General features: G+C 64.4%; 1 protein-coding gene across 2 annotated transcripts; it reads right to left on the minus strand.

The window, feature by feature from the left end:
* Positions 1 to 51: 51 nt before the first annotated feature.
* Positions 52 to 11323, minus strand: LYPLA2 (lysophospholipase 2). 2 transcript variants are annotated; one of them, XM_064525111.1, is made up of 10 exons: positions 11177 to 11323; positions 6882 to 6987; positions 6213 to 6244; positions 5398 to 5463; positions 4542 to 4589; positions 4252 to 4322; positions 3968 to 4041; positions 3657 to 3758; positions 3046 to 3222; positions 52 to 2704 (listed from the first exon to the last, which is right to left on the minus strand). In XM_064525111.1, the coding sequence occupies exons 2-10, from the start codon at positions 6957 to 6959 to the stop codon at positions 2654 to 2656; spliced, it is 699 nt and encodes a 232-aa protein (XP_064381181.1). In that variant the 5' UTR covers positions 6960 to 6987; positions 11177 to 11323; the 3' UTR covers positions 52 to 2653. The 2 variants fall into 2 exon arrangements, with proteins under 2 accessions (XP_064381181.1, XP_064381182.1); XM_064525112.1 differs by having other exon boundaries at positions 11098 to 11275.
* Between the last annotated feature and the right edge of the window lie 350 nt (positions 11324 to 11673).

The raw sequence follows: 11673 nt of genomic DNA on the forward strand, positions 1-11673 counted from the left end.
AGGGAGGTGCGCGCAGCCTTCCTGCCCTGCCATGAACGACGCCAGCTCAGCTCGGGGAGAGGTTTATGATTTATTTAACCTTGTATCTGACTCTGTGGAACACACACAAAAAAACCCCAAACATGTACAAGGAAGACGAGAGAGAGGAGGAAAAAAAAATAGCTGTATTGAGGAATGGAGAGAAGCCGTTCTCCCTCCCCGGTCCTCAGCACGGCCTCGGCCCCGGCCGCCCCGGCGAGGCGCGCGCCGCTCACGCAGGGAGCGAGCAGGAATGCTCTGCGACGGGGCCAGCGCGGCCGCCCACACCGTGCCCAAGGATGGCCACGAGTCCCGGGCCCGCGCCGGCCCCTCGCTACGCACAAGGTTCCAGTTCACAGTCAAATAGGTCGGTGCGTCCGCCAGCCCCAACGTAACCTCCAGGGAGCTGCGTTTCCCCAGCCCAGCGAGCCCCTCGCCTCCCCCCGACCCGCCGCGAGCAGGGGAGGGGAGGACGCAGCAGCTTTACACAGACACGAAGTAGAAGAAACAGTGGGACTGAACCCCAAGCACAGGGAAGAGCCCGGCTTCCCCCTACGCCAGCAGCAAGGTTGCTGGTTGAAGACTTCCTAAAGAAAGAAAACCCAAAACAAACCAAGAAACCAACCGAGAATGGGCCTGACAGACCCGAGTCTCCGGAGAACGGGTTATTGCTTTGCACGTCCCAGGCGGAGAGGGCGCAGCTCGAGCAGGAGGCCGCAGCAGAGCTGCCAGCAGGTGAGACCCCCCCTCCCAGCCCGCGCACGGGCTGGCACCGGCTCTGCCTCGCGGGGCAGTGCCCGGCCGGGGCAGCCTGCTCTGCACCCCGGCAGCAGGGCTGGATTAGCCCCTCGCCCTGCTGTCATGTCCCCCTCAGGGAGGTGCCAGCCCTGGCACTGGGGTCCTGGCCACAGCCCGCTGCTGACCGTGGGGCACCAAGCAGAGGCTCGGCAGTGCAAGGGGGCAGGATGGGGCAGCGACCCACAGCCCGTAGCCTGGGCGGGTTCTTTAAAAGACATTTACGGCTCCAGCCCAGAAAGGCCCAACAGTGCTGTGGGCTCAGCCCAGGGAGGAGAGGAGAGGAGAGAAGGGCAGCGCTGCTCAACAGCAAGTGCCCTCAGCCCTGCGGGAGGGGAGCGGGCGGCCGAGAGACAGGCCGTGGCGGGAGGAGGCGTTCGGGGCAGAGGGAACAAGGCCCCCGTGCCCCCGGGGCAGCTCTGCCAGCCGGCTGTTCCTGGCCCTGCGCTTTGGCCCGTGCCAACCTCCCTCAGGCGCCAGCACAGCCAGTCGCACCGGCCATGGCCTGACCCCCAGCAGGGGAAGGGAGAGGCCTGGGCTGCAGCCTCCAGCCAGCTGGTTGAGGCAGGCGCAGCGAGGGCCCCGGGCACCCTCTGATTGTACGTGGGAAGGCCAAGGGGCTGCAGCCTTCGCCCCGGCGCGAGGGAGCAAGGAGACCTCGGTGCTGGCCCGCAGGATGGGGCTCAGCACCTCCCTCGCACTAGATGCTGGTGAGATGATGCTTCCGCCAGCTGCGCCAGCCTGGGACAGGAGCTGTCCCTCAGGGCCTGCAGCCCTCGCCTCGCCTCTCCCACCCCTGAGCCAGCCCAGGTCCGAAGGGGAGGAGGAGTAGCAGCAAGAAAGACATGAAGGACCGGGGCCAGCGCTGGGTGGGCTTCACAGCAAAGCCCTGGAAACCAGCTGTAAACGGCAGGGCTTTGCCTGGGGCTCTGAGCGCACAGAGCTGGGCGGAGGAAGGGAGACGCATCTCGCAGTCCCCCCACACAGGGCAGAGGAGGAGATTGTAAAAGCAACAAGAGGAGGAGGAAGATTATCTCGAGGAGGACAGAGCTGCCGCAGGCCAGCGGCAGAGATTGCTGGAGCAGGGGATGAGGCCGCGGCGGGGCCCGTGGGAAGGAGTGTGCGTGTGCGACAGGGCAGGACTGCAGCCCCTGCGAGGACACGGGAGTTGCAGGGGCTGCGGGGACACTGTCCTGTCAGCGCCTGGGAGACAGAGCAGCCTTGGAAGTCCCAGCCCAGAGCAGAGCCTCTCCTTTGGCCTTTAGGCGCTTGCAGGAGAGTCCCGGGTTCCTGAACTGTCATCGAAAACCCGTGAATCACCCAAGCAGGGACCAAGAGCATCCCCAGAGAGGCCAAGCTGAGGGCAGAGGAGGAACCTTGGCGGCTCTGGGCCACGGAGGGGCTCTGGAGGGTGCCCGAGCCCTGTCCCGTGCCCGCGCCGCTCCTCCCGCCGCACGGGGCCACGTCCCACCCCTAATACTGTAACAAATAAAACCTCGCCTGCCCCACGCCAGGCCCACGCGCTGCAGTGCCTGAACAGGGAGGCGAGGGGATGGTAACCTCCGCAGAAACCGCTCGGAGCAAGAGGAGGAGAGAAAAGGCCACTTGAAGACTTGCCTTAGACAGCTCCAGTCTCAGCTCCGAGAGCAGCAGGGAGAGACGGGGCACCCCCAGCCGGACAGGACGCGGTGCTAAGAGACGGGGAGAGGAGGCGGCCGGGGGCACGACGGGAGGTGAGGTTGGTTGCCATGGCTTCCGTTTGCAGCTGACAGGTCACGGGGGAAAGATCGGCGGCTGCGACCTTGGCGTCCTTCCCTGCAACAGTCTCGATTGGCTCCGCTTAGATCCGGGGCAGCAGCTTCTCGATGAACTCCTTCACCGCCATCATCTCCTGCAGAGACCACAGAGCCCATCACGCCGGGGCCGGCGGGCAGGGAGCCCGCGAGATGCCGGGGCGCTGGCGTTCGACGCCGCGAGGACAGCGCTGCAGATGCGACACGTTCCTGGCTGTGCCCCAAACCAGGCTTTTCCCGGCACGTGGGGCACAAGGGCCACCCAGCCTCCCCCGGGGGGAAACAGGGAACACACACGTCTCACGTGCCCCGGACGCAGCAGACTTACTCCCTGGTTTCAAGCCCTTCCCTGCCCTGCCTGGCCCACGGGCCGTTGTCGTTCCCAAAGGCAAGACCAGCCCGTGACAGCCCCGTCCGCGCTCTGCTCCAAGGCACTGACCTGAGGACAGGAATTGTGCATCACGCCGGGGTAGGTTTTAAACTGGACCTTGGTGGGAGTGACGACAGATTTCAGCTTCTCAGCAGTGAGGGCCCCAAAGCGGACGGGGATCATGGGATCCATCTCCCCATGACACTGCAGGATGGCGATGTCCTTGTTCACGCCGTTATTCGCTGCCTGCAGCAAGGGAGGAAGTGCTCAGGGGTGCCCAGGAGAGAGGATCCCCAGCAGGGAAAAGGGCAAGTGCTTTATCCCCATCCCAGAGCTTTATCCCTGTCCCTGTCACCTGGCAGCTCTCCTTGAGAGGGACGTGGGAGAGCTGCTCGCACAGCGGCTGCTGCCCTGCCACCAAACGCCTCCTCCCAGGCTGCCACCGGCACTGAGCTGCTGCCCGGCGGGCGAGAGGAGCCTGGGGAGCGGCAGGGCTCGCTGCGGGGCAGACGCCCTCACCGATCGGAGGCAGAGGCCCCGACCTCTGCTGTGCCTTTGCCTGCCCCAGGCCTGAGCCGGGAGGTAGGAGTAAGCACCCACCGCCTCCAAAAGCCCCAGGCTGGGCTCAGACGCTCCCCCCCGTCCCCGCGGACACGCGGGGCAGCAGCAGCGCAGCATACCTGCGGGAAGGCCTTGTGCAGCGGGAGCCAGCAGCTGAGCGCCACGATGCCGGCCAGCTGGTGCTGGCAGGTGAGCGCCGTGTACAGCGACAAGGCACCACCCTGCAACGGGCAAAGGCGAGAAAGTCTGTCAGCATCGCGGGGAGACCTGCCGCCCCGGCCACCTGCCAGCCCGGCTCGTCCCGTGCCTCCCGCCGCACGAGGCGGGGCCGACGCAGGGGACCTGGTGCTCCCTTTGAGGGGGTCCGTGGAGGGGCAGAAGGGACTGAACCCCAGGTCTGCTCTGCCTCTGCCAGCACAGCCCAGCTCACCTGTGAGAAGCCCCCCAGGATGATGCGGTTGGGTGGGATCCCGTTCTTGACCTCGTGCTCGATAATTGCTTTAACTGGAAGAAGCCAGAGAGATGGGTCAGTAAAAGATACTGGGGCTGATCAGCATCACCCAAGGCCTCACAGACTGAATGCGCTTGGCCTCAGCGAAGGAGAAAGTGGGACCACGAGACAGCAGAAAGGAAGGAGAGGTGGAAGGAAGACACCAGCTCCTGTCGCACAGAGGGAGAAGAGCCCAGGGCTTCCCCCTCCCCAGAGCCTCTTACTGTTTTCTGCAGCTTTCTTGATCCCAGCTTCATCCTCCGGAGCGTCCGGACTCAACCCCATCAGATCAAACCTGGCAGAACAAGCAAGGTCAACCCTGAAACTCTCCCAGCACCCAGGGCACAGGGGGGAGGGAGTCAGGTGTGCTCTGCCCTTCCCCTGACTCCTCCAGGATGGTGGATTTTGGCTCTCCAACCCCCCAAATCCTCTCACCCCCAAAAAGCACCCAAGGTCCCCCCTGCTCCCGGAGAGCCCCCCCGCCTCATACAGCCCTGCCGCCAAGAGCACTGACCAGGAGGGCATCACCATCTTCATGTTGAGGGTTACGGGGATCCGGGGCCTGCAGAGAAAAGAGTTTGTGTTCAGTTCAAGTGCAAGAGAAGCGAGTCAGTGCTGAGGGGAGCGGGGGGTCCGGCCTCCCTGCGCACAGCTCTGCGACATCTCTGCCAAGGGACAGTGGCAGGTCGGTTCCTCCAGAGCCAGCCAGGGTGACCGCAGCGCGACCCCAGGGAGCTCCCCCGAGCCCGGAGCAGGCCCCGCCGAGCTGGCTGTCGCACAGCGTTGCCAAGCAGCCCCCCTGGGGACACGAACACCTGCGCCTGCCTCGCCTGTTTGCTGCCGCCGCTGAGCCGGGAGAGGCTCAGACGCGGGACGCCGGGAAGCTGAGGTCCCTGCTGCTGTGGACGCCGCGATGGAGCTCCCCCAGCTCGGTGAGTGCATCCCTGCTCGGGCTGCTGTTGGCGCTGGGGACGTGCTCAGCAGGACACGGGGAGGAGCATTTCCTTCCCTTTCTGCTGGCCCCCAACCAGGAGGGAGGGGAAGGGGTAGGAGCTCCGGTGCTTACGGCTTTACTGCAGCCATCAGGGAGAGGTGGAGGAGCAGGACAGGGGAGGAAACAGACCCAGAGCCGCAGCTCCCACACTGCGGGGCTCTGCGGGGAACCCCTCTGCCTGCGGGCAGAAAACGCCAGGCCAGGGGCCCTGCACAAACTGCCCACAGCAGGGGAGCACGCCTCGCCGACAGCCCCGCGGGGACCGCAGGGCACAGGCCCCACTCTGCCTCCCTGGACACTCGGGGCAGCAGGCGCCCGGTGCAGCCACCCACCCCGGCTCTCCCAGGGCCCCTCGCAGGGAAAGGGTGGCACTTACGCATGAGGGCAAATGTATTTCACGTAGGGGAGGCGGATGGAGGAGAGAGCGTCGGCCCAGCTGTGCCTGGGGAGAGAGAGAAGAGGTAGTTCAGGGCTTGCCTTAGCATTTTGGATGCAAGCGATGCCCCCCGACAAGGACAGGGTCTCTCCAAGGCTGCTGAGCCCCTTCCCCTGCCCCGAGGCTCCGTGCACCGGCCCCTACCCACCTAGCAGCCTGCAGCCCAGCGTGAATCCCCGGTACAGATCTGCTCTACCGCAGGGCAAATGCAGCACACAAAGCCCAGCGGTTCGAGGCAGAGGAGCTGCTATCAGCAAGGGAGGAGAGAGAACCTCCTCTGCAGGGAAAATTCTTTTGTTACTGCTGTATCTGACACCGTCCTCTCACGTGGCCTTGCGAGACACACAGAGATGCACTCACCTAGGCACAACCCTACTCCCAGCCCTCGCAAGGACAGAGAAAACTGCAGTGCTTATCTGCCTGCCTTAAAGAAAGCAGAAAACCAAAGCCGCAGGGGGCGGGGGGCTGTCAGGCTGACGGGATCATAAATATTCAAGCTGAAGTGCGCACAGCTGCTGGCCAGAAATCCCCTATTAGGGCTATCATGGCCGAGATCAAAGCCCGAGACAAATCTCGGCGTTACCCCTGCAGAGAGCGGCCGCGGGGCTGGCAGCCAGCGGCCTGGCCTGGGCTCTCAGCGCACCCACCCTGGCTCATCTGCTCGCAGACGAGGCATCCTGCCAGCCCCCGTCAAAGCAGGGCCACGCGTGCAGCAAGCCACGTGTCACAGCCAGACCGGGTCCAGGAACACTCACCCTGTGTCTCCGAGCCCATGTAAAAAAATGACCTGTTAAATTAAGCAGAAAAACAAAAGAATTAGCTGGTGCGACAGCTGGGGCCCAGGGAGGAGGCCGGGCTGGGCTCCCAGGGAAGCTGCAGGGACGCAGCAGAAGGCCACTTAGTGACTAACTAGAAGAGACTCAACAGGGCAGGAAATAGCCAACGCTAATGACACGTCTCTGCGTCTTTGAGCATGACACATGGGTGGAACAGGTACACCATCATCATCATCGTGCCAGCGTCCGCTGTCACAGCCAGGATGCGGGTGTCATCTGCTCCCCTGGCTGCCCAGCTCAGAGCAGAGAACCAGTTAGTGATGGATCATCTCCTGACGCCTGGATTATACCAGTTTGAGAGGAGGCTGAGCTTACCAAAGCCTTGTAAAAACCCCTCCTCTACAGGCTTTAAGTCTAAGACAGGCTTTGAGATTGCTGTTGCTTCTGCACTGGGCCAAGCACCAGTAACACACAGCCCAGCCCAGAGGGACCAGCTGCTTTTCCCCAGCAAAAGGAGACCTCGCTGGTCCTGCACCTCCTTTAACCAGCCACTAAGATGCACGTTTGAAGAGCTAAGGCATTACAGGCTCAGTTCACGGCCCCCTCCGAGCCTCCCAGCCGGCCGGGCCCCGCACGCAGCACCCTTACCGCAGCAGTCTCCCGCTCTGCCCCTGAGACGGTCACTGCATCAGCAAGGAGGGGGACAGACATGTTGTTACCACACATACACCGAGAAGGACTCTGACACTGGCACCTGCGGGAGAGAGGGGCAAAGTTAGGCAGGAAATAAAACTCCCTCCCTTCCCGGCAGCAGCTCGCTCCAGGGGGACCGGCTCTTCGGGGGGATGTGAAGCAGTACACGAAGGCTTCAACGTTTAACCCCCAGTACGACTCCCTGCTGCCCCCGAGCCTGGCGGGGGCTGCGGCACCTCCGGCAGCCTCCCGAGACTCCCCAGGCACGAGGCTCGCGGGGACGGCCCAGCTCCGTCCCCAGCCTGGCAACGCTGGCGAGCCGGGAAGCAGCAAACGCTTCCCACGCCGCAGCACCGGAGGCGCGCGGGATGCGTGCGAGCGGGGTGTGCGTGGTGTCGGAGGTGTTAAAATTAGCTCTGGCTTCTTGCTGTTGCTGCTCAAAGATGAGGCTATTTCTATGCCAGCAACAAGGTGGGCAGGAGGAGGCCGGGCGGCCTGCGGCCTCAGCATCCCTCCCCGGCTGCCAGCAGAGCCGCGGAGGAGCCTGACCCACATCTGCTCCGATGGGAAAGCAGGAAACGCAGGCTGCGTGCAGCCTTCGGCACACGGCGGGCAGCAGCGGAGGCTTTTACAGCGCTAATAAAGGGTCCAGCCCTTTTTGTGGAGCAACCACGAAGCCAGCTGGGGAGAAACTGGAGCGCCGAGGCGCCGGCCCGAGACCCGGCCTCCTGCCCCCTCCGCACGCTTCCTGCTGGCGCCCGGGGCTGACTGCCGCCCCCCGGATCCCGTCACCGCAGGGCCGGAGGCTCCGCTCGGCTCCGCTCGGGCAGTCGCGAGGGACACAGCTAAGAGACCCCACGACACCACCTGCCTCCTGCCGAGATGTGACAGTTGATGCTGTTTGTTCCCGGTCCAATGCAAATCACTAAAACTGCCGCATCGCACACGACAGGCCGTAACTCCCAGCCACCACAGCAGCTTATGCCCTGGACTAATTAGATCAGACCACATTTACAGCACTACCATCATCTCCCAGCTACCGCCAGGAGCAAATTCGACCCCTGCGGTCTGCTCGCGCCCTCCACGTCTCAGCAGCGCCGACAGCGAGCGCCGCCGCAGCGGGTTTCCCACACGCGGCACCGCCTGACCCACCAAGCTCCCCGTGCCCAGGAGCCTCCTCCTCTGCCAGCCGGCACCTACACCTGCCCAACTCGTTTCACCGACTGTTCATCAGCTGTTCCTGATTCAAAAACATCAAAACAACGTGCTCCTCAGGTCTGGCACACCTCGCAGCCACACAGTCACACGCTAACGCGTACGCCAGGGTCAAAACAACAAGCGAGAAAAACAGCACTTGCCAAAACACTTAATCGGCGTGGTGTGGTCACAGGAGCAATAAACATAAGTATCTCCCTTGCAGCACAGCTTCACACCCCCCATCCCGAGGAGAGCAGCTACCCAGGGACATCGCAAGCTCTCAGCTGCCACGAGGACAGACTGAAGCCTTCTGCTGACAGGTGGAAACCCTGCCATGGGCTCCCTGGAGCAGAGACACACTCGAGTCTTTGCTTTGATCAAAGAGGTTTCAGGCTAAGGGAGTCGCGGCTGCCCAAAGCACCCCCAGCTCCCGCACGGCAGCGGAGCCCACCTCCCGGAGACAGCGGCGTTTCTCACCCCCAGGCCGGGAATACCCGGAGGAGGGTGCGTTGCCCACATGCTGCATCCACAAGAGCAGCTAAAGGGCAGCCCCGAGGCCAAACCATAACACGGCAAGGATAAGGCCCACAAAGCAGGTCTGTGCCTGCATGGACGTGCGCACACACAAGAAGGGGCCACATGTGTTGGAGGCCCTTGTCCAATTTGGGCTATTTCAGTGGCAGCCCCAGAGCGGCCGCTCCCCTGGCTCTGCTCCCTGCCCTGCCGGACAGGGCGCGAGCAGGAAACCCACAGACCCGCTGCGACAGCCTCGCTCAGGGGATACGCACCAACACTGCTACGTTCACCAGGGCCGGGGGAAGGCAGCGACCGTTCTTTCCTACCGAGCCACGGCCCCTCTTGCTATGCGAGGCCCAGAGTGGAGTGTCACCAACTTCTAGAGCGCAGGAGGGGACAGCTGGCCTGCTAGGCTAAGGAGACGGTCACAGCTGGGAGGGGACAGGCTTGCAGGAAAAGGTGAGAGAGCAGAAGATGCAGGAGGCAACATACAGGGCTGGCAGGGAACTAACCCAGCTCGCAGGGGAAAGGAACCGCAACAGGAGGCAGGGGAAGTTCAGCCCGGGAGGGTGCCTGGAGCTGGGGCAAACAGCCAGGCTGGAGGACACGGACAGTGCTGCAAGATAAGGCCGACAAGACCCGGGAGCACGAGGAGTGTCGCGAGGGGAGGAAGGGAAGAGCCGGCTAAAGCAAGGGCAAACAGCAAACCCGACATACCAGTACGGAAGCGCACAGCCGCTGGGGAACCGCCACTCACGCTGCACGCGTGCAGCTGCGACGACGCCACAAGCTTCCTGCCTGCCACAGTAAACAGGAACTCTGATTTTTCACGGAGTCAGGCTTTGGGGCGTTTTCATGAGGACTGGAAGTCTGTAGGACTCTCTTGACTGACACCCAAGGGACATCACTGAGGTCCCCGGGAGTGCTGGACATGAGTGGACGTGTTTTTTGTGCTTTAGGCAGAAGAATGACACCACATTGAGCGGAGCAGCCCTGATCCCCTCAACTGATTAAGTACAAGCAGGATGCTCTCCCATCCGCTCTGAACACGAAGGTGTGGAGCAGAGCCTACATTTTAAAGCCTGCTGATCCAAATTCATCCTCAAGGACCTCCAGAGTCAGAATCGCAATCTGGGAGAGTTCAGCCTCAGGATTTCTCATCTTTCTCTCTTACAGACCTTTCCCCTTTGAATCTGGGACAACAACTTGCATCAGACTGTAATTTAGTCAAATCGATTCATTCCTCCCATTAAACACACGCCGGCAAGCACATCGGGGAAGGAGAGCCCCTAAGGCTCGCTAGAGGCATGAGGCATCGCACACAGTCATGTTCCCGCCGCACAGGAACCACAGCTTCCAGCACATGCACCTGCAGTTCAGTCAAAACCCTTCCAGAGACCACATGTAAAACACAACCGTCAGCGCGCAGCTCCCTCTCGCGCAGGTCCTGCTGTGTGTGAAAGCAAGGAGCTCCGTCTCATGCAGGGCCCATACGGACCATCCTGGAGATCCCTGCGCCTCCCCCTCGCTGCCCCATGTCCTCCCACCGCCCCATCTCCAGCCTGGACAGCGCGCGCCCAACCTGCAAAGCACAGCACGGCGCCCTGCTGCTCCTCCGGCCAAGCGCAGCTGCACAGCGGTTTGTGCGATCCACCCAGCAGCACTCAACAGCCACAGAAAACACTTAAAAAGTCGCTTAAACCACAGGAGGGGAAGTGAAGAGCCAACACGCCGCGCAGGTCCCAACAGCAGTGCTCTCGCTGAGGCCGGCTGAGCTCTGCAGCTAAGTGACCGCGCAGCGGCCCTTGTCCCCGCCCAGCCTGCAGCCTCCCCCCACCCACCCGCCCGGCCCCCAGGGCTGCCCGCGTCCCCTCGCGTCCCCTCTCCAGCCCTACCTGGGCCTCCTGCTACCCGCGGGAGCCTCGGCTGCTCTCGCCTCCCCGCGCGCTGCTCCCTTCGCCTCCTCCCCAGCCGCAGCGGCCAAAGCCGGGGCGTCGGGCCCCCGCCCGGCCCCGCGGGGGAGCCACTGGCTCTCCCCGCCTGGCCCGGCCCTGCCCGGGGCGGCAGGTCGGGGCAGCCCCCGGGAGAGGAGGGGCTCTGCCCACCGCGACGGGCACCGGCACCTGCCCTGGGTGCCCCCCCCACCCCGACGGGGCATCCCACCCCACGGTGTCCCCCCCAGCCCCAACGGCGCGGTCTGACCCCAGGCGCCCCCCGCCCAGGGCCTCAGTCCCACCCCATGGTGCCCCCCCACCCCAGGGCGCCTCCCTCCACAGCTCAGCCCCCTCCCCAAAAGCCCCCCCCGGACACATCCCGCCTCAGGGCCCCCCCCAACAGCACATCCCTCCCCAGCCCCCCCCTCGCGGTGACCACCCCCCCCCCCCCGCAACGGTCGGCTCCCGCCCCAGCGCCCCCCCCGCTCCTCCCAGCGCCCGCCCCGCCGGCTGCCTCTCCTTACCGTGCTCCCCCGGGCCCGGTGCCCCCCCGCCGGCCCGGCCCCCCCGCGCCCCCCCGCCGCGGGGGAGGGCAGCCCGCACCTGGCTCTCGCTGGGGCCCGGCGCGCGCTCTCCTCCCGGCTCCCACCGGAACTTCCGCCCGCCGCCCGCGGGGGCGCGCAGGGGTCAGCCCGCCGGAAGTGACGCCCCGCACCGCCCCCCCGGCGCCGCCATTTTGGCCCCGGACGGGGAGCGCGGGAGGAGCCGCCGCCGCCGGGCCCGGCCCCCGGGTCCGCCCCGCCGGAGGTGACCGGCCGCTTCCGCCCGGCTCGCTGCGCCAGCAGGGAAACGAGACAGTTGCGGCCACCACAGGTTTATTGGGAGAGAGGCGGGAGCCTCCCGCGGTTCGTTACTCAGCCCCACGGCAGCCCGCCTGCCGCACCAAACCCTTGCTCAGCTCAAACCCTCGCCCACCAGCAGCGACAGCTCCCTGCCCAGGGACAGAAAAGCAGCTGGAGGCCATCCCTGTGCTCAGCAGACAGCTGCTGCCTCTAACCCACGTTCAGGCAGCAAGAACCTGGGTGACTAGGCCATAGCAG

This window comes from Dromaius novaehollandiae, chromosome 23 (genome assembly GCF_036370855.1).
Source record: "Dromaius novaehollandiae isolate bDroNov1 chromosome 23, bDroNov1.hap1, whole genome shotgun sequence".
NCBI classification, from domain to species: Eukaryota; Metazoa; Chordata; class Aves; order Casuariiformes; family Dromaiidae; genus Dromaius; species Dromaius novaehollandiae.